At 43.7% G+C, this 22,090-nt stretch overlaps 1 protein-coding gene and 1 long non-coding RNA gene across 2 annotated transcripts in view; one reads left to right on the top strand and one right to left on the bottom strand.

Annotated features, from left to right (window-relative positions):
- The window catches only part of TTC9 (tetratricopeptide repeat domain 9), a 33,260-nt gene extending 21,946 nt beyond the window's left edge, over positions 1-11,314 (bottom strand). The window contains exon 1 of the mRNA XM_025393058.1: positions 10,375-11,314. Within this exon, the coding sequence (XP_025248843.1) occupies positions 10,375-10,780 (406 nt within the window). The 5' untranslated portion in view covers positions 10,781-11,314. The remainder of the gene's footprint in view (positions 1-10,374) is intronic.
- Positions 11,315-11,613: 299 nt separating this feature from the next.
- LOC112629421 overlaps positions 11,614-22,090 on the top strand; it is a 34,700-nt gene continuing 24,223 nt past the window's right edge. The window contains exons 1-2 of the long non-coding RNA XR_003120592.1: positions 11,614-11,900; positions 19,268-19,364. This is a non-coding gene — a long non-coding RNA (uncharacterized LOC112629421). The remainder of the gene's footprint in view (positions 11,901-19,267; positions 19,365-22,090) is intronic.

Raw genomic sequence — 22,090 nt, 5'->3', positions numbered from 1 at the left:
TATGAGCCAGGCACTGTGCTAGGCATGGGTGCATATATCATTAAATTTAATCACCATAACAATCCTGTGTGGTACACTATTATTACTCCCATGCTGTCATGGAAACAGAAGCCACAGTGGTTGGGTCCTGTCCAAGGTTAATGGAGGAAGAAGCAGGGAAGCTAGGATTCAGATTCAGATTTCACTATGTAAAGACCTGTTTCCATTATGCCACATCACCCCTCAGGTTTTCTGAGGTCTAGGTTGCTTCCTGTCTTTTCCTCTGAGATCTATCTTCCTTGCCATCCTCATGGGCACACATGGGATACCCCCCTCTCTGTATAGGCATCAAAGTCCACTCAAGTTTCCAATGGTCCTGTGGTCTCCACAACCTGGAGGTGCAGATCCATTAGAGAAAGGAGTGCAGTTCTGATTGGACATAAGCAACAGGCCCAGAATCACATCCCCAAATGCTCAGATCCAGCCTAGAATCCCCAGGGCTTTCCAGCCTTGAGCCATGGGTGGGAACTCTCTGAGATGCTGTAACTTAGCCAGCAACTGTTCTCTCAAACTCTTCCCAGTCTGTTTATCAAAAGCTTTTGTTTTATTTTGTTTTTTGTTTTCACTGCTACCAGTACTTCCTGGTCTAATTTAGCCAGCATTGCCAGGTTTCTGATGCTGAATGGCTGCTTGATTAGTTGAATTTGGGGATAATCTAGGAAGGTACAGCAGCAATGAGTACTATTTGGTGCCATCAACTTAGATTCCCGGGCCCAGATAAGATTTTATATAGGCTTCAATTCCTACTCGTTTTCTCTCAGAAATCCAGTGCTTGACTGTATCATCCAAGGAGGCTTTGACATCCCTTTGGTTTACCCTCAAATTTGCAAGGGTTGCCTTGGAAATCTCAGTTGGGATCGTTTAATGCTTATTTGTCAGCACATACCAGTAAGCTGGAATAAAAGAGAGCTTGTCTCCTGTTTCCTTCCCAAATCTGACTGCTCCCAGAAAGATCAAGGCAGGGAGGGGGTTGCTAGAAGCCCTTTGAAATCCTGGATAGTTCAATGCTTCTGAAAGAAAGCTTGGCAGGAAGCTGATCTAACCCCCAGTGTTTACAGATGGGGAAACTGAGGCTCAGCAGGATGTGACTTGCTCAAAGTCAAAGAACAAGTTAGCAGCAGAGACTGGATTAAAACCCTGGTCCCAACTGCCCCCACTCCATTTAAAAAAAAAAAAACCAGAAAGGATTTAGATTTGGGCTGTGAAGAGTCATAGCAAGTATCCAGTAAAGATCCAATAAATGAGTAAGCTTCCTTCTGGGTGCTCCAGCTGCTCTGGCTGAGCCTCCAACGTGCGGGATTTCTAGACTCAGGAGCTAACAAGAACCTTGGATGCTGAGCACCGACACCATGCCTTCCTCGACACCAGAGACGTGTTACTAACATTCAGATCCAGTTTACATCACAAGGGCTGACTCAGCTCTCTTCTTTGCCTCATCAGAAGATTCAAACTGTCACTAACGTGCAACAGAGTCTAGGGGGCATACTCCTACTCTGTGGGGTACCATGCTGCCAGGATCTAGCCCTGTGTGTGGACTGGGATGGTGGCCACTGCAGAAAGGGAGACAAGTCTTTTCTTGAGATATTAAGAGAAAGTTTGAGGCGTGGGATGATGTTGCTTGACAAGCATAGACAGGGCATGATAATACCCAGAATGGCATTAAAATTATGTTTGTAGGTTATGTTTTCTTCAGAAATATTTTTAAAACGCAAAATTACTCATAATTTTTCTACACAGATAACCCATGTCATCATTTTTCTTGAAAAAAAGAAGTAATAATGCATGTAGGTAGAGAAGTCAAACATGACAGGAAGATTTAAAGTAAAAAGTTAGGCCAGGTGCGGTGGCTCACGCCTGTAATCCCAGCACGTTGAGAGGCCAAGGTGGGGGGATCACTTGAGGCCAGGAGTTAGAGACCAGCCTGGCCAACCCAGCGAAACCCCATCTCTACTAAAAATACAAAAAGTTAGTTGGACATGGTGGTGCACGCCTGTAATCCCAGCTACTCAGGAGGCTGAGGCAGGAGAAATGCTTGAACCCAGGAGGCAGAGGTTGCAGTGAGCTGATAATGCACTACTTACACTCCAGCCTGGGTGACAGAGTCAGACTATGTCTCTAAAAAAAAAAGTTAAAATCTCTCTGCGCTATTCCTTGCCTAGCCTCTTTTTTCCAAAGGTAACAGTTAACTGTTTCTCTGGTATGACTTGAGTCAATTTTCTTGAATGTAACACGGTACTAGCATATATGTTTATTCTCTTATTAAAATTCTACACAAAGAAAATCATATTAAAGACTGTTCTGCATTCTGCCTTTTCAAGTAATGTAGGTTTTGGAGACTAGTATCTCTAAGCACACATAGAACTTCTTTATTCCATGTAATGACCACACAGTTCAGAAAGAATGATGTGGAGAATTTTTCTTTAAGACCTGGGAAGGAGATTAGAGATCTTGGAATTCAACCCTTATTTTCTGAAATTCAGAAAACCATGGTCCAAGAGGTAAAATTCCTTAATCCAAGGCACACAGAAAGTTAGACACAGAACTTGCAGTCCAGGTCCTTTTCACTAAGCCCCACTTCTGCTACGTTCTTAAAAGAAGAAGATGTCTGAAGAGAATTGGGGAAATTTTAGCCTTCAAAGAACACCCCGTTTATTTTCCTCATCAAGTATATTCTTTTTTTTGTTTTGTTTTTGAGATGGTGTCCTGCTCTGTCGCCCAGGCTGGAGTGCAGTGGCACGATTTTGGCTTACCGCAACCTCCGTCTCCCGGGTTCAAGCGATTCTCCTGCCTCAGCCTCCTGAGTAGCTGGGATTACAGGCACACACCACCACGCCCAGCTAATTTTTGTATTTTCAGTAGAGACGGGGTTTCACCATGTTGGACAGGCTGATCTCAAACTCCTGACCTCAGGTGATCTACCCACCTTGGCCTCCCAAAGTGCTGGGACCACCGGTGTGAGCCACTGTGCCTGGCCAAGGGACTTATGTCCCTTGGAGGTGGACTAAGGAGCTTCCAAATCCACTTTAGGAACTCAGCCCAATTCTTTAATGGCTGAAATGAACTCCTAGTCTTCACATTTCTACTTCAATTTCTCAAGACCTCTTAACTGGAATTCACACACCCTAAAGCAAGGGAGGAAGAAAAGAGGAGAGTGGGGATGGGTGGGGATTTTGCAGTCTCTATGTTCATTAAAAATTATGACTCACGGGGCTTCTCACTCCCCACTGTCCATACAAATTCAGGTCACCTTCCTACTGACATGGGAGGACCTAGGGAAACAATGACCTGGTTTCAGAACACAGGACACTTTCCCCTTAACCACCCAGGATGGCCATGGAATGGGAGTCCTAATCACATAAGGCACATTCGCAGTAAAAGGATGTCTAACCACCAGAAGGAAAGACTGGAAGATGGGCAAGACGGTTACCCTAAAAATGTCAAAGCTTGTCTTTGCTACAGAGACGATACTCTGTGTTGTTTCAAAGAGTAGAATATTGATGGATTAAAAGAAATTTCAGTGAGACAAGTTTTAGTATCTAAGGAAGAAACCCCTAAAGATGGAGGTGGTAGGGTGAATGGCTAAGACTGCAGGCTTTGGAATTACAGCCCCAGTGGTTGAGAGATCCCAGTTGGCTACATACCACTATGTGACCATGGGCAAGTGATGTAACTGTTCCAAGGCTGACTTTTCTGTCTCACAGAGTTGTATAGATCAAATGAAATTATATATATGTAAGTTCATGTAAGGCAGGGACCTTGTCCTTCATATTAACTGCTGTATACCCAGCCCCCAAGCCTGGGGTCTGGTGTATAATAAGTGCTCAATAAACATTAATGGAATTATTGAATTTGTTGGATCCTTAACAAGAGACAGGTACTGGGACAAGCATTTTCATTCGTTTCAAACACATTTGTGGAACATCTACTATGTGCTGGGCTCATCATGGTAATCCTTTCTGTGATTACTGATACCATTATTATTATAGTTCTTTTGGTGGTGGTAGTGGTGGTGGTTGTCAAAAAGTTTGCTTCAGATGGTGGTGAATATCCCTATCATTGGAAATGCCTAGCTCATGTGGGATGACAAGCTGGTAGTATTGACAGGGGAATTTACGCACCTATGAAGGGTTTGGGGTCATATCCAAATCCAAAATCAAAATTCTGATTTTTACAGAAATCTTGGGCTTGTTAGTACCACTTCATACTTTTGGTGGGGATATGACACTGTATGTCTGTATAAGATAGTGAGCATTACAGTGCTAATGAATAATTCCAAGGCCATATAAATGCCACAAGGTAGGCTAAACTCCTTTAATCCCTGTAGCATTATCTTTGGATTTTTTAAGTCTGGTACCACTGTCCGAGCTAGATCTTAGAGTTGCTGCTCCATGCCTGGGCCTGGGCCACACTATTCATCCGGGTAAAATGGAAAATTCTGTTCCAAACATGGACATCTGCCTTCCCAAAGGGGTTTAGGAAATCTCTAGTTGGTTGATTGAAACATTCAGTTTTCATCCTAGCTGTCTGGAGTAGGCATAGTCTGGTGGTGAAAGAGACAGCTGTAAGGAGAGGATTTCCTTATAGTGAATCTGGAGGTCACCCACAACCTGTGAAAGCTCTGGGAGCTGCTTTTGGCTGCTCCACATCTTGGCCTTCCTGTCTGTTCTGCAGCTGAGTTTCCTTGCCATGGAGGGGGCACTCCCATGTATTTTGGCTGTAGGGACTCTGATTTCAAGATGTCCTAAAGAGTTCCTGGCTAAAAGCCACCTGACTTATTTCCCTTGGAGGTGGACTAAGGAGCTTCCAAATCCACTTTAGGAACTCAGCCCAATGTCTAAATTTGTAATGTTCTTCCCAGTACCTTCCTTGAAAGCATTCTGCAAGTTTCAATTCTCACTTTCTTCCTTGGAAGAAGGTATTACAAGTCCCATTTACCTGATCCTTAAGATTTATTGGTCAAGGGGCTACCTAAGGAACAGCCCCAGGTTAACAGCAGCTTAGCCACTCAAGCTTTCCCATTGGGATAGCAAGATCTTGGCTGAGCATCTTAGCATGAGGCCTATATTCTTTTCCCTTCTTTTGACCAGTCCTTACCCTAGGAATTCATCCTCTGACTGCAAGGTTACTGCTTGTCTCTAGCCCCTGGCCTCCTTTTAAAAACTCCTGACTGAGTTTTTAAATTTGTAATTCATCCATCTTTACACCAACATCTGTTGAATACCCTTTGTTCTTAGCCTCTGCCTTAGAGTCTGTATCCAATTTTGTCTACCTCAGATGCATCCATCCAGCCATCTTCTGGTGTCCCATTGAGGGCTGGCTTCAAGGGTGGGCAACTTGCGCTGTTGCATAGAGCCACACACTCAGAAGGAACCTGCACTTCATTTAATAACCTGCTATTGCCTTCTTGAAATTCTTAGTTGCTTTATCTTTAAGCTTGCGATTTGTTTAAGTGAAGTCTGATGGGACAACACAGCGTGAGCAGGGACAGAGAAGATGGGCACAATGCCACTCTTTGCTGCCCCATTTGCATACAGCATTCACGATGCCCCATGAGCAAAGAATTCTAGGAGCCCCACGATGCGTGAGAGTTCATCAAGACTTAATTACGCCCATAACCAAGTGAATATGCTGCCAGTCCCAAAGGACAATTCTTTCCATTCAAACTAGAAATGGCTTCAAACGTGCAAAAAAAAAGTTCTCAGAAACACAAATAATCTAGGAACCCTATCATATCCTTTCCTACCTATGTTGCTTTCCCATATTAGCCAACCACTCATGCTGAAAATGATGACACAGAAGGAAAGGGTAGGGTCACGTGTAGTCCCTTTTCGTTTCCTGGCTCATCTGAAAGCCTGGTAGAAAGTGCACATATGAAGTATGCATATAAAGTACACATATAAAAAAGGGAAATAAAAATAGTTCAGTTTATTTGGTGCAGCATTTCCACTGTTCTAGTAAGAATAAATACATATGCATGTAGGAGCTACAGAAGTATAAATTGTATAATTTTTATAATTCCTCATATAAGTAAAGTGTTCCTGTAAGTTCATTTAAAACTGGCACCACACAATATAAAGAATAGTAAAATCTATGCTAATAATTAAATTTTTAAATTTTTTTATTTGCAATGACATTAAATAGCAAATACAAAGCACCATGTCAAGTCGAGAGAAAGAATGAAAGAAAAAAGCTTTATCTTTTAGGATCGTCAGCGACACTTCCTGCCTGCCTTTTCAACAAAGAGTCCTACATTTCATTTTGCGCTGGGCCCTGCAAATTATGTGGCTGGCTCTGATCCCATGGCTTTAAGACATGTCCACAAGCATTGAAAAGCTTGTTTCAAACCAGCACCATCCCAGGCCTTTTCCCAGTGTGACTTCCTTCTAGGCCTTGCCACATCCCTATCCCAAGGCTTCAATTGGGATCAATGGATATTAGGTGCCCCTTTGGTAAGATCAACAAAAATCTCCTAAACATAGCTCTCAGTAGATGGGAAAATGAAGGTAAAATAAAATGGCAGGGGCTTATCCAAGGTCACAAGGTATCCCAGGGACAGAGACACAAGCTCCTAGCCTTCAGGTCCAATGCCATGGTTTGTTGATTTCCATCTCTACTGCTGGCCTTGAACATCACTTGAAGATACCAGCAAAATCATTGTGTGTTATATCCCTTTGATCATACTTCAGCTAGGGCCACCACAGCCCCACAGGAACCAATGTAGGGCAAAAGGCTCTGCCCTTCAAAGGGTCCTACACAGAACATTCCAAGGCCCCAGGGGAGTCCTGTATCTTGTTCAATGTCAAGAAGAGTCCATCAACAGGCCAATACATGCTTCCTCTGTAGGCTCTGTAAAGATCAGATTCCTATGTCTCCCCAGGAAGGTCAGGCTATCTTTTCTAACCATTGTATCAGGATCACCTGAAATTCTGTAGAAACAGAATGCTCCCCACCTATTTCTTTGAATTTCTTGGAAAATAAGATACACAAAAATCACATCCAGGGGCCCAGCACAACTGGTCAGATCCCTTCCAACCAAAAAGAAATCCCAGCCAGAATAGACCACAGCCTGGAGCCGTTTGCAAATTGCCTGCACATTCTTCATGTGTCCCCTCAAGTCATCCAAACGGATTTTTAGACCAACATCTCTTAGCACATTCTAGCTGTCCCCTTGCTATTCTTTTGGAGGCTTCCATGTGGAGTACAAGGGTTTACTGAGCCTAGATTTACTCCAGAAGCCTCATAACCACCTCTTGTTTGGAGCAGCGATGCCCTTAGCAACACAGCTTAATTTTCCAGGTACTTCTGGGCTAGTAGTCCAACTTCCTCCTAAAACCCAGTCCTCTCTCTCCATACACAGCTTTGTGTAGAAGGAGGACAGATCCTTGATTTAATATATTCAGACTGCCCCAGAACCTGGAGCTTGTTGGGCTACTCAGCTGGTGCTACAACCCTGGTGGAAGGGTCAACTGCCTTTCTTCCAGAATAAACCTCCAGTTGCTGGTCTCCTTCCTTTTAGCAGGCACACAGGGGAAAAGATATCTCATGGGCCATGCTGCACTGTTCTGGCTCTAACAGCAATACCAGTGATCATCTTTCCTTTCTTTCTAGCCAATGAGAAGTATAAATACACATTAAAACTTTTCTGTTGCCATTTAAAATAATCTTCATGAAAATATTTTCACGAAATGTGAAAAATGCTGCTGACATAAGTAAACGGGATTAAAAGCAGGATACCTGATTGTATACACAGAAGGACCTCAGCTTTGTAAACTGTTTACATTTATTCACAGAAAAAAATACAGGAAGGAAATACACCACAATGGGTTTCTAACTGGATTACAGGTAATTGCGTATTTTCTTCTTTAAATGTTTTAGTATTTTACAAAAGAAAATACATATTACAGGCATTGATTATTTTGTAATCTAACCAAAAAGGATATTTTCTTATTAGCTAGGACTTCTGAAATAGTCATCACTGATTTTATACATAGACCTGAAGGAAACAAACGTAAGGCTTCTACTTCTCCCCAGAGTGATTTTTAAGTGGAACCATCCTCCTAGCTCAATTTTCTATACAGAATACAGATTTTGGTTTTGACAAAACTGCTTTGCTTATAATCACTCTTTTCTTTCTTTTGTGAAACTTGACATCTGGAAATAGCCAGTTAGAGCCTTGAATCAAAGTATTCTATTTCTTTCTCCTGGTTACCAGGCCTGAGATCTCCCAAAGGAATTTCCAAAGTGCAAGGCTTTGGAGCCCACCTGAAACTGGGCTCAAGTGAGACAGAGGACCAGAGGATGCTGACTTTGTGTATCAAAGTATGATGACAAGAACATTGCCTTTGGAGAAGAATGGCTCCGGAGCCTTGAGCTTTTTCTCTGCAAAACTGATGATCATATTTCTTTTATACAGATTATAAAGATTTAAAGAGACAAGGTATGGAGGATGCCTAACAGCACACACAATTAATTATTAATATAAGTGGTGAGCACTGGAGAAGGCAGCAGAGGGGAAAATCTGCTATTGCTACTTTCCATTCTCTCACTGTTGAAGTTTTCCAGTGTGTGAGGTGAGGATGGGAGTGGTGGAGCTGTCCAGATTTCAGCCCCACCCTGACTGGGCTGGCCTGACCAAGGACACATCTTTGATTTCACCGTGGAAATGTAACCACGTCTAGGGTGGAGGGCAGGCAGTGCTAGCCACTGGCTGGCAGCCCTAGAATGTCCATGGATAATACTGACTAAATATAAGACTCCATTACCACTCCAAAGTCACCGCATTAGCAATCCACAGTGCCTCTTCCTCCACCCATGGCTGCTCTGCCCTTTAACTATTCATGGGGCAGCAGCCAGTATGCCAGAGACTTACGGGAACTAAAAGACTCAAGCTGTATCTTATAATGGATTGAAAGAGTCAATTTTTGCTGTACTACAATTTTATCTGCTGCTATTACTTCTAGTATTGCTATTAGCACCACCATTCCTCCAACTGCTGCTACTACTACTCTATTAATCCTTTAAGTCTGTAAACTACTTTACAATTTACAAAGTACCTCCGTAGCCTGATCAAAAATGAGACTGGGCATGGCATTCCGAGAAGACAGAGGTATGTTGGTACTAGAAACCTCAGAGGGAACAGAGAGATCTGCATTTAAGAACAGAGCAGAATTGCCAGGATTTATTTTTACCCCCCTAACTGCCTGGGCTTCATACACATTCACCATCCTCTGCCACACCCAGTCACTCTTCCACCCCTACCCTGCTCTAACTGTCCATAGACAGTTTAGGCAACCTCACATGTTAGGAACTAGGAGGAACTTCCCTTTATTTGGTCGGAGAAGGTTGACCATGCCAAAATCTCACCAAATGGGGCAAGAGAAGAGTAGAGAATGCTTTTCAAGTTGCCTTTGCCAACCTCTCCCACCTTCTCACAGGAAGGCCCTGGCACAAGCCAGACTCTTCCTTTTTTAAGAGACTTTAAATATTCCTGAGCCTAAATTAAAAATTTTTTAAATGCCTGATTTTGGCCCTTATCCCCAAAGGGAATGTTGGAATGTACACCTTCTTTGCCCAAGAGAAGGGCCCCCTTTTCCTTCACCCCCTAGCAGCCAGCTGGCGAGAGGACTGATGCTACACATAGTGAGAAAGGGGCAGGGAGGAGAGGGAGAATGCAGCATAGTTCAAGCCCAACCATGAACCAAGCTTCCTTTGAGATTGCGATCTTCACCTGGCAACCAGGAGCCCCAGCAGAGCTCAGAGAGAAGAAAGTGGCATTCTGGAATCCATTTTGCTCAAGATGCTGAAGGCATGGTATCAGACTCCCCTTTGCTACTGGGGCCAAAAAACTTGGGGAAGATTTTACCTACAGGGATGCGGTTAGTTGGGGAAAAGGCGAGGACAAGTCCTGGTGCTAATGCTACCTGAGAGCAGACAGGTGCGTGGCCTCCCTCGGGACCCACTCGCAGGAAAAAGCTGGGCTAGCGGTGGTTGCGGGGGCCCACCCCGGGCGCTGCTTCCGCATTTTGGACCCAGGTCCACTGGTGAGCAGTAACAGCAGCAGCCATAGCCAGGCCAGCGGGGTCCCCTTCTATCTATCCAGTCATTTCTAGGTGAGATTTACGATGTATGCTAGCGAAGGGACAAGAGATGTCTATGGCCTTTGAAAACCATAATCCTGAAAGTCACACTTTTTCCAAAGCGCCTCCCTCCCAGGTTCTTCCCAGGAGCAGCACAGTCACAGCAGGAGAATCTGCACCGCGGGAGCGCCGCAGTGGTCCGCGGAGGGACCGGGCCAAAGACCTGGGACCGCGGGGCGGGGGGCGCGGCGCGGCTCACCTGCCAGGCTGTTGTAACAGTCGATCTCGATGGCTTCCACTGTCTTGCTCTGCTCCTCCGAGAGGCGGCCGGGCTTGGGGGCCCCAGCCGGGGAGGCCGCGCGCGAGTCCTGCTCCCGTTCCCCGGGGGGCGGCAGCAGCCCCTTCAGCTCCAGCAACGCCCGGTGGTATTTGCCGATGGCTTCACGGAATTTCTTGTCCTTGTAGCACTGCGCCCCTTGGCTTTTGAACTCGTGCGCTCGCCGGATGAGCTCGGCCGGCTCGGCCGCCGCCCCAACCTGGCCCCGCGCCGGGGCTCCTCCGCCGCCGCCCGGGACGCACAGCGGCGGCGGTGGCCGCTGCCCCTCTCCGGCCGCTGGCGGGCTCGGGTTCCCCTTGGCCCCAGACGCCGAGCCCTTTCTCTCCATTCGGCCGCCGCCCCGGCGCCTGGTGCGCGCCGCGATCTGCCCGCCGCCGCCGCCGCCGCGCCTTCCTGGGTTTAAAAGCCGCGGGCGCCGGCCCCGCGCCTCGCAGGCTTCGTGGCGGCCGTGACACCCCGCGGCGGTCTGGCGCCCCGCACTCCCATTCTCCCCGCTGCTGCCAGAGGCTGCTCCCGCCGCCGCCGCTGCCGCTGCCGCCGCCTTGGACGCCCGCCCCTCCCCCGCCTCCCCTCTCCAAGCCGCCCGCTCCCGCCCTCCTCCCTCCGCAACCTGCGGGCGGCGGGGGCCGGTGCTCGCGGGCCCGGGGCTAGCGCTGCGGGGAGACCGTGGCCCCGAGTGGGGTGGCGGGGATGGTCGCTGACCCGGAAGAAGCTTGGCTGGCCCAAAGGAGGGGAGGATTAATGACAAAGACGGCCCCGCTTTTTCCCATTCAATCCCGCTCTCCGAGGCGCGCCTCGTCTGAAAGGCGGCTGGGTGGCGGGGTGGAGGTGTAGGGGGAAGGGGAGTGCGTGTGTGTGTGTGTGTGTGTGTGTGTGTGTAGGGGTGGGGGCGGCGGCGACGAAATGCGTGCAGAAATAGATTTCTTAACTACAAGAAAAGGTGCAGCGGGGAACAAGGGGCGCAGGCGCAAGCCGTAGCTTTTAGTTCTTTGCAGTAAGGTGTTAATATTTTTAAGGGGGCAGGGCCTCCTTTCTGTGGATCCAGGTTGTCGCTGAGGTGTGTCTTGGTGTGTGTGGCCGTTGGGGCGTCCAGAACGCCGCGTGCTGTACAGCGTGTGGGGCGCCGTATTCTGGGAGCCTGTGTGTGCGTGCGCTGTGTATGCGCAGCTGTGCAGAATGAATCACAGACATCAGAGATGGAGAGCACCTGTTACTGTGGGTCATCGGGTTGGCGTGTGTCCGGTCTAGTTTCCATTTACAGGACAGTTCTGTGCCCTTCCTCAGGAGGTCCCATTCCTTTCTTCTTTTGGTCAATTCTGAGTGTCAGCTGTCTACTGGGAATTTGCTAAGGCTAAGAGGCAAAGATAGGCAAGTCACTCCCCTGACCTCAAGAAACTCCCAGTCTACAGGCAAAGATACACCACCAACCGGGAGAGTCTCTGGACCAGGTACAGATGGTGTCTGTCACTGGGGAGGAACGAAAAGTGCTGTGCAGCCCTGAGGAGGGGAGGGAGAGGTAGCTTTTTGAGTAGTGGTAGATCAGGAGGCTTTATGGAGGAAATAGCATTTGAGGACCTTGAAGCCTGAGTAGGATTTGACATGAGGAAATAGAAGGAAGTGGCATAGCCGGAGTGAGGAAATCCAGCGGAAGTCCTGATGTTTGAAATCTCAGGTGCATTTAGGGCATAGTGGTTTGATTTTATGGCCTAATGAGAAGTAGTAGGAAATGATTGGGTTGCATTATGGGGGCTTTTGGATGAAGAATTTCGATCTGATTTTGGAGGCAATGGAGAAGCCTGACATGTTTTTTAGTGCCCTCCCCTCCTTAATGTTAAGAAAAAAAAAAAAAAGATTCTAGAGCACCGGTTGTCAGAGTGCTGTTCACAGACCTGCAGTGTCAGCATCACCTGGGAAACAGTCAGAAATGCAAATCCTAGGATCCTACTCCAGACCTACGAAATCAAACTCTGGGGGTGGATCTCAGTTAACCAGTATATTGGTTCAGATATGCTGCTTTAAAACCTTGCTATTCAAAGTGCAGACCTTGGGCCAATATCATCAGCATCACAGGAGAACCTATCAGAAATGCAGAATCTGAAAATCCCATACCTACTAACCCAGAAGCTGCATTTTAACGAGCGTACTGGGTGATTTGTTTACCTATTAAAGTGTGAGAAACACTGCTCTAGAGACTTTGGAAAATACAAATAAAGTATAAAGAACCCCCCGGTCTATACCCAGTTGTATTCTTTGTTAATATTTTGATGTAATTCCTACCAGTTGTTTTCTAGGCATCTATATTTTTAAAAAGTGCTCTTTTAGCAAACATAAGTAGTATGGAACAATATACACAATTCATTTACTGTTTTGTTGTTGTTGTTTTCTTTTCTTTCTTTCTTTCTTTTTTTTTTTTTTTTTTTTTTGAGTCAGGGTCTTTCTCTGTCACCCAGGCTGGAGTGCAGTGGCATGATAATTGCTCACTGCAGCCTCAAACTCCTGGGCTCAAGGGATCCTCTCACCTCTCACCTTATCCTCGTGAGGAGTTGCAACTGTAGGTGCACACCACCACCCCTGGTCGATTTTTTTTTTTTTTTTTTTTGTAGAGACAGGGTCATGCGATGTTCCCCAGGCTTGCTTCCTGGGCTTTTTACTTTACATTATATGTAATTAAATATTCTTTTAAAACCTCATTTTTAACATTCTGTACAATATTCCATTGTAAGTGGCCAGGTGCAGTGGCTCATGCCTGTAATCTCAGCACTTTGGGAGGCGGAGGTGGGCAGCTCACCTGAGACTAGAAGTTCAAGACCAGCCTGGCTAACATGGTGAAACCCCATCTCTACTAAAAATACAAAAACCAGCCGGGCGTGGTAGTGGATGCCTGTAATCCCAGATACTTGGGAGACTGAGCAGGAGAATCGCTTGAACCCGGGAAGCAGAGGTTGCAGTGAGCCCAGATTGTGCCATTGCACTCTAGCCTGGGTCACAGGGGGAGACTCCATCTCAAAAAAAAAAAAAAAAAAAAAAAAAATTCCATTGTAAGTGTACCGTAGTGTACCTAAGCATTCTTCTATAGTCAGGCAGATTTTGCTATTATAAATAACACTGAGATAAAAATAATAGATACCACCTCCATATAGTATTTACATTGTGCCAGGCATTGGGTTAAGCACTTAACATATAATAATCCACTGAATCTTCATAATAACTTAGTGAAATCAGTGCTATTGTTGTCCTCATTTTAGACACCAAGACACAGAGACTTGCCTGAGATTACACTGCTAATGAGTAGTGGAACTGGGACTTAAACCCAAGAAATCTGGCTCCAGAATCTATGCTCTTAACTATCTTTATACTTAAATTTTTGTCCAAATTTATTTTTTCTTACAAAACATTATTTCAAGTTTTAATAAAGTCTCGAAGCACATTGTCAACTTGCTTTTCAGAGAGATTGTACTAACTCGTGCTCCCGTCAGCAAAGTGCTAGTTTCACCGCCTCCTTGCCAACACCAAGGGTGAGCTCTTAAGAAATATTTTCTAATTTGATAAATTAAAAGTGTATATAGAATTAACTGAGATAGCTCTAATTATAAAGGTGAAAAATTTTCACATATACAGTTGTCATTTATAGAGAACCTAGGGCTTTTATTTGGACACAATTTTAGTGTGCTAAATTATATCTTATATTTTATATTTCTTTACTTTCCTAAATGCTTTGACATTTTTCATCTCATTTGATCCTCACATTATTCCTGGAGAAGGTAGATGATTCTCTGCCCACACAGTGCATTTGCAGTGGTATCTTACAAGTGAGACATCATATAAGTTCAGTGGTTAAAAGATTCTAGACTCAGACCAGTGTTAGCTGGAATTCTATCTTGACTATTTCCTGGACAACTTATTGAACTTCTGAAAACTTAATTTCCTCATTCATTAAATAGGCCTACTACTTATTTCATAGGGTTGTTGTGAAGCATATCATAAGTGCTCGACAGATAGTAACTTTAATTATTGCTCATTAAATCCTGTCATTATTGGATCCCATAAGAATGTAATGACAGAACTCCAGTAAATTAATAAATATTTGCCAACCGCCGGCTCTTTTTACTTTAAGGTATTGCATCAGGTAGAGCAAAGAGAAGAAATTGGAGGTTGGGCACTCTGAATTTTTGTTGTTACCAGTCCCTAAAATAACTTAGGACAGGCTACAGGAGGCAAATGTTGGATAAAGACCCAGGCCTGGGATTTGGCTCCTGTCAGAAATAAGACATTAATTGGGTCACAGTGGTCACAACCATTTAAAGGTAAGAAATACTGACATGCCAAATTGCTTTATTTTCCCACTGTGTGCTGGCTTAATGGTACAGTATCTCACTCTTAGATTTTGGGTTTGAGGACAAGGCTATGAGAAACATGTAACCCATGTGGTACCACCCTGTGTGTGAGGCAGAACTCAGCACAAGAGCTTAGTAGTAGGTCTGATAAAGGCAAGCATGAACAAGGAAGGGAGGGAATAGTAAGAGCGGTAGCATGGAGTGAGGGTAGAATTACCATGCCCATCTGTCCCGCTCCACAGAGTTGTCTGTGTATGTCTAGAATTGTTCTGTTTGCTTGTTGTTAGTATGCTTCTGTCTCTGTTTAAGCCACTCATTGGTAAACGTGTTCTGGCTTCCCAGAAATGGTCTTCTCCCTTCAAATGGAATTAAATAAATGCCAACAAGAATTTCTTAAACATTCTTTCATTAACCATTGGCCATGTGCAGAGCACTATTTTAGGAAGTGAGAAAAGACCCAAATGACAGAAAATCTGAGCATGAACTTAAGAGTCAGAAACTCAGTGCTTCTCCACGTATGTTTATAGCAGCACAGTTCACAATTGCAAAGATGTGGAAGCAACCTATGTGCCCATTGACTAATGGGTAGGTAAATAAAATGTGGTATGTATACACCATGGAGTACTGCTCAGCCATTAAACAGAATGAAATAACGTCTTTTGCAGCAACTTGGATGGAGCCAGAGGCCATTATTCTAAGTGAAGTAACATAAGAGTGGGAAAGCAAAAAACATATGTTCTCATATATAAGTGGGAGCTAAGCTATGAGTATGCAAAGACATACAGAGTGGTATAATGGACTTTAGAGACTCAGAAAGGGGAGAGTAGGGAGGGCCTAGGGATTAAAAAAACAAACAAACTCTACATTAGGTACAATGTGTAATAGATACCACCTACATATAGTATTTACATTGTGCCAGGCATTGGGTTAAGCACTTAACATATAATAACCCACTGAATCTTCATAATTACTTAGTGAAATCAGTGCTATTGTTGTCCTCATTTTAGACACCAAGACACAGAGTCTTGCCTGAGATTACACTGCTAATGAGTAGTGGAGCTGGGACTTAAATCCCAGAAATCTGGCTCCAGAATCTATGCTCTTAACTATCTTTATACTTAAATTTTTGTCCAAATTTATTTTTTCTTCGGTGATGGGTACACTAAAATCTCAGAATTCACCACTATACAATTCATGTAACAAAAAACTACTTGTACCCCAAAAGCGATTGAAATAAAAAAATACTAAAAATATAAAAAAGCATCTCAGTGCTTCTCAAACTTTAATGTGTATATGAATTGCTTGGAGACCTTATTAAAATGCAGTTTTCTGACTGTTAATTTAGGCTGGGGCCCAAGATTATGTTTCTTTTTTTTTTTTTTTCTTATTTTGAGACAGAGTCTCACTCTGTCACCCAAGCTGGAGTACAATGGCATGATCTCAGCTCACTGCAACCTCTGCCTCCCGGGTTCAAGCAATTCTCCTGACTCAGCCTCCCGAGTAGCTGGGACTACAGGCATGTGCCACCATGCTCAGCTAATTTTTTTGTATTTTTAGTAGAGACGGGGTTTCACTGTGTCTTGATCTCCTGACCTCGTGATCCGCCTACCTCGGCCTCCCAAAGTGCTGGGATTATAGGCGTGAGCCACCGCGTCCCGCCCCAAGATTATGTTTCTAACAAGCTGTCAGGTGCTGCTGATATTGTTGGTCCATGGACCACATTTTGAAGAGCAAGTGTTTAGAGGGAAGGGAGTGTAGGATACAGTAAATTCCTCTTCAAAGTTTAGCCTGTTAACTCCCTTTAAAATTCAAGAGGGAGAAAAATTGTTAAGTACGATGAGCTCTGAGTTCCTCTTCAAAGAACCAATATGTCAGTATGTTTAGCTTCCCTGTTCTTTGTTTTCCATTTTAAAGTTTAACTTCCTTGTTCTTTGTGCCTCTTTGACCCTAGTTTCAGTAAAGAACCCCCTCCTAGCCTCTGTCACCTCTTTTGTCTGTAGTCATCCTTAGTCACCTGTTCTGTCCTTAGTCATTCTTAGTCACCTGTTCTGTAACCATCCTTCCCAACCTACCAGCAGAAACTACTCACCCTGCCACTCTGGCTTGTACCCTCACTCTCTTTAAAACAGGCAATTGGAATTAGCTTAGACTGTGCTCTTGCCATTGCTCCATCCATGAGACGCATCCTTCTATACAATTAAGTTGCCTTGCTGAGAAAACTTTTGCCTGAGTGCTATTTTCACTTGGTGGCACCGAGCATTTACTTCCAACAGGAGGCTCAATACCTTCCCTTCTTTCCTAATCTCCACCTTTTCCCAGAGAGGGGTTGTTTACAGATTGACCAGATTCTAGGGAATCAATTGATCCATGTTTAACATGAACAGAGTTATGAACCTCCATTCAGCTTTCTCTTAATGCAGCAGGAATAGGTAAGCTGAATCAGGGCCTTCCCTTGGGATCTGGCCATATTTTCTCTTCCTCAAATGCATAGCTAAGTGTACATTTTTTGCTTGCATCTTGTTTAATGTGGCAGGAAAGAAAGTGAGATCTTGGTATGTCACAGGGAGACGAAGGCCCTTGTGGGCCTTTAGTATAGGCTGCTTGCTCTAACTTTGTTTTTTTGTTTTGTTTTTTTTTGGAGACCGAGTCTTACTCTGTTGCCCAGGCTGGAGTGTAGTGGCATGATCTCGGCTCACTGCAAGCTCTGCCTCCCCTGTTCAAGCAATTCTTGAGCCTCAGCCTCCCGAGTAGCTGGGACTACAGGCACATGCCACCACACCCAGCTAATTTTTGTATTTTAGTAGAGAGGGACTTTCACTATGTTGGCCAGGCTGGTCTCAAACTCCTGACCTCAAGTGATCCGCCCACCTCAGACTCCCAAAGTGTTGGGACTACCGGCGTGAGCCACCGTGCCTGGCCTCTAACTTTGTTTTTGAAAGAGAGTTCTACACTAAGAAATTGGGCATTTATTCAGGTAACTATAAAGTGATATTTTAATTTCTCATCTGTCAGTGGCACATGCATATATGGATTCTTCATGAACCTCATGAAGGAGAAAGATGACTGGGCCACGTGGCAAGTTTCTAGTACTCATAGTACTTTGGCCCAATGTCATCAAAACCTGTCTCTTCTATCCTAACAAGCTAGCCTTGAACATACCCCAGTGAATCCTCTAGATGCTCATACCACTAGCGGAACAGCTCATTACTGCTGAGATATGCTGGAAGATTTCCTAGAGAAGTGTGTGGAACTGTTTTGAAGGAAAGACCTTTGCATGGTCAACAGTAGAAGGCACAATGTTTGTTTTCAGGCTTCAAGCATTGTGCCTGCCCCACTTCTGGATCTTGTTTCCGCTTCTTGGAGCCTTTGACTCTTCTGCTACCCACTGGTCTTGGAAGACCGGAGGCCCCTTTCTCTCCACACGCACTCTGGAGCTTGCGTACCTTCTAAACAGATGGCTTGTGCTGCTTTGTCTCTTCCTTCAGCTCAATTTCTTGAGCATATGTGAGACATGTATTTGAATATCTTTTGTACTGAGCTAAGCTCTTCAGGGTTTAGTCACATGATAACCAAATCAAAGCTATTTTGGGGATGTTTTTCTAATTGCATCAAACTTAAAATTTACCTGACAAAATTATAGCATTTTCATTATCAGTTGTTATCCATATTCAATCTTCAAATATTCCTCTACGGGAAAGCAGGAGATTTTTGAGTACTGTGTGTCCAGATGTAGCTAATGTGAGATTCATATTTTCATTCATTCTACCTTCTGCCCACAACCCCAACCCAACAACAGATTTCTCTATGATTCCAAAGTCTGGTTCAGCCTGACCTTATTTAGAAAAATAAGCCCTCTCTACCTATCTCCATTGTCTCCTACCACCCAATCCATTCTCTGACTGCCTCATCTCCAGTATCAATTGAAGCCCTCCTTGGGGCCATGATATCATTTATTTGGATCAGCTACCAACCTTCCTTAGGACACTCTTCTTTCCCCTGTTCCATGTGGTCAGGTGGAACTGTCAATCATGGTGTCCTCTAGCTCCCTGCACTGCCCCTGTCACCCCGCCACTTGTTAGTACCTATTCCAGGCTTGAGCCCATCGTGTTACTCTATCTTCCTACGCCATAGTGATTGCTTTCAGGGAGAAGCACATGGACAATCAGAGTTTTCTGTGAGATTTATATATATAGACATTGGAAGAGAGAAATTCTTTTTTCTATTCTTTTATACTCATTAAAACATAGTTTATTAATTTATTCTTAACTTTGTATTATGGACAAATTTAAACATATACACAAAAAAGAATGGCATAATGAATCTTTAAGAACCTATCACCCAGCTTACACAGTTATCAACAACCAATGTTTATTGCCATATGTTTAGTTTTCCAGATGTACTATTCTTATATCTCTATGCCTTTGTACTTACCGTTTCCTATGTGTTTCATGTTTCTGTATTTCTCATTTGCTTGCTCTTAGAATATTAGGTCTTCCAGTCAAAGTCACCCAGATTTGCCAAAAGAGCTGGCACAAATGTCACTTCCACTATGAAGTCCCACTGACTTCCATATACAAGGTTGGTGTTCATTCTGCTATGTTCCGGTAGCTCCCTTTTCATGCTTTTATACTGCATAGCACTTATTTATTCAACATTCATTCAACAAACTTCTATTGAAATATTTCACTGTTTTAGGTGTTGGGGATCAATGAATAAAAAAGCCAAAAATTGTCACCTTTGTAGAATGAGGGAAGACTGAAAATAAACATCATAAATAAATAAATAACATAGGCTGTTAGAATGTGATAATTGCAGTGGGAAAATAGCTTAAGTGGAATTGGGTGTGTGTGTATGTCTTCACATTTTAAATAAGGAAAATAAGATAAGCCATACTCATTACACTGCATAATGGTTATCTGCTTGTTTTTTTGTCTCTACAACTAGACTGTAGCTATTTGAAAGCAGGGATTGTGTCTTATTCTTTTTGTAGCCAAGCACTTAGTATATATATTAGCAAGCATTCTGTAATGGTTGTGGAATAAATGGAAAAAACAGAAGAATACAAGACACCAACTCTAAATACTGTTGGTGTCAAGGAAGGTTTTTTTTGTTTGTTTTTTGTTTTGTTTTTCTGAAATGGAGTTTCACCCTGTCACCCCAGGCTGCAGTGCAGGAATGCCATCACTGTAACCTCCACGTCCCGGGTTCAAGTGGTCCTCCCACCTCAGCCTCACAAGTAGTTGGGATTACAGGCATGTGCCAGTATGCCTGGCTAATTTTTGTATGTTTAGTAGAGATGAGGTGTTGCCATGTTGGCCAAACTCCTGACCTCAAGTGACCCGCCTGCCTCTGCCTCCCAAAGTGCTGGGATTATAGGTGTGAGCCACTGCACCTGGTCTGTTTAATTTTTTTTAAGGATAGTATAGGTACATGGGAAAAAATTCAAACAGTACTCTACATAATGGAATATATATTAAAAATACTACGTGTTCCTTCGCCCCTGGCGCCAGCCCTCCAAAATCCTTCCCAATGGCATCCACTCTTACTTGTTTTTTATGTATCACTCCAGAGATAGAGATTATCTGTCTCTCTAGCTTTCAATGTAATATATCTTCAATAATAAGTATTATCTTGGAAATCACTATATTTCAGTATACAGAACTGATACATTTTAAAATATAGCTATATAGTATGTGTTTTTATGAGTGCATCAGAATGTATTTCATCAGGCCTAAGTCGATGGGTATTTAAGTAGTAAAAAAGATGTTTTGGTGAACCACTTAACTAGTTGAAAAGTTAGGTTGCAGTGTGACTCTGATGCATCAAATCTTTCATATTTAACTAAGTCAGTAGCTTACCTGTTGGGGAGAAGGCCAGTCTCTACACCTCTGTGTGTATCACTTAATTTCACCCATACCCATGAGGTTGTTATTCCGAGGCTCAACTTAGAAGAAGTTCGAGGTTTTCAGAGGTTCTGTAATTTAACCAAGGTCATATAGTTTGGAAGCAGGTCTGCCTTACCCCAAAGACCATGCTTTTTGCCTCCCTTAGAGTTTTTGGTATTCCTGAAATAAAGAGGATCTCTGCAGAATGCCTGGTGGATGCTCCTGGATGATCTTTGATTCTTTCTAATCTGAAGATGCTCCAACACTGTGCCACCCTCTGCTATCCATTCCCTGTCTTTTTCTGTTGGCTTTATGTCCTGGTTGACCTCTGCACCAGTTGGGCTCTTCACCCTCTTATTGAGGGTCAGCTTTGGCAAAAGGGAGGCACCAACGTGAGACTGGAGGATGAGAGAAGAGAAATTAACATTTTATTCCCACTTTCTCCCTGCTTTGACACCAAGGTTTTGGCAGGGGTCAATTTGTGTCACTATTATAACTGGGTGGGAGGGGGGCCTTCCTCCTTGCGTCTACCTCTTAATGGGTTCTGGTAATACAATTTATTTCTCCCTTCCCTTCCCTTTCCCTCCCCTCCCCTCCTCTTCCCTTTCCTTCCTTTTTTTTTTTTTTTTTTTTTTTTTTTTTTTCCTCCTAAATATCTTCCCTCTCTTGCTAGTCTCTGGATACTTCACTATTCTTTCTTGGTTTCTTTAACCATGCCCACACTTCTATAAATAGTCTTTGTATTAAAAGTCTCTTCAGATGAACCATTCATTAGTTAGATTTTTGTCTTCTGTCATAATCCTATTATAAATGCTATTTTAAGATATAATGTCTTCCAGGAGAACTTTAAAGACCTGATGCTATAAGGTTCAGTGACATTAATCTCTAATGGTAAAATTTCAGGCTAACTAAGGGTAATTGGAACTTTTAACTCTCAAATTCTGTGTACTTGGCAGCAGCCTATTTGGCCAAGTGCTAAGACTGGCTCTGCTGTTGGTTATATGTAGTTTTTTTGGTTATTGTCTTGTTCCTCATAACTTTATATGAAACTCTGATCCTATAACCTTGGGTTTCCATTAGCAGGCATTTAACATTTTAGCAGTCTTTTTTAAATCCCCCAATCCTGCCAATCACACTACTTTTTTTCCTACAGAATTGCTAGAGAGATACTTTAGTTATCTATAGCTGTGTAACACATTATCCCCAAACTTAGCACCTTAAAATATCATTTATCATTTTCAAACAATCTCACGGTCTCTGTGGGAGTCTCTTAGTTGCATAGTTTTGGTTAAAGTTATTTTAAGATGTTGCAGTCCAGTTGTTGGCCAGGACTAACGTTATCTGAAGGCTCCACTAGAAGAGATTCCAGCTCCAGCCTCAGTCACATAATTGTTGGCAAGCCTCTGTTCCTTGCTGGCT

This window comes from Theropithecus gelada, chromosome 7b (assembly GCF_003255815.1).
Source record: "Theropithecus gelada isolate Dixy chromosome 7b, Tgel_1.0, whole genome shotgun sequence".
Lineage (NCBI taxonomy): Eukaryota > Metazoa > Chordata > Mammalia > Primates > Cercopithecidae > Theropithecus > Theropithecus gelada.
Note: the sequence above shows the minus strand (reverse complement) of the source record. Positions and strands in the feature narration are given on the sequence as shown.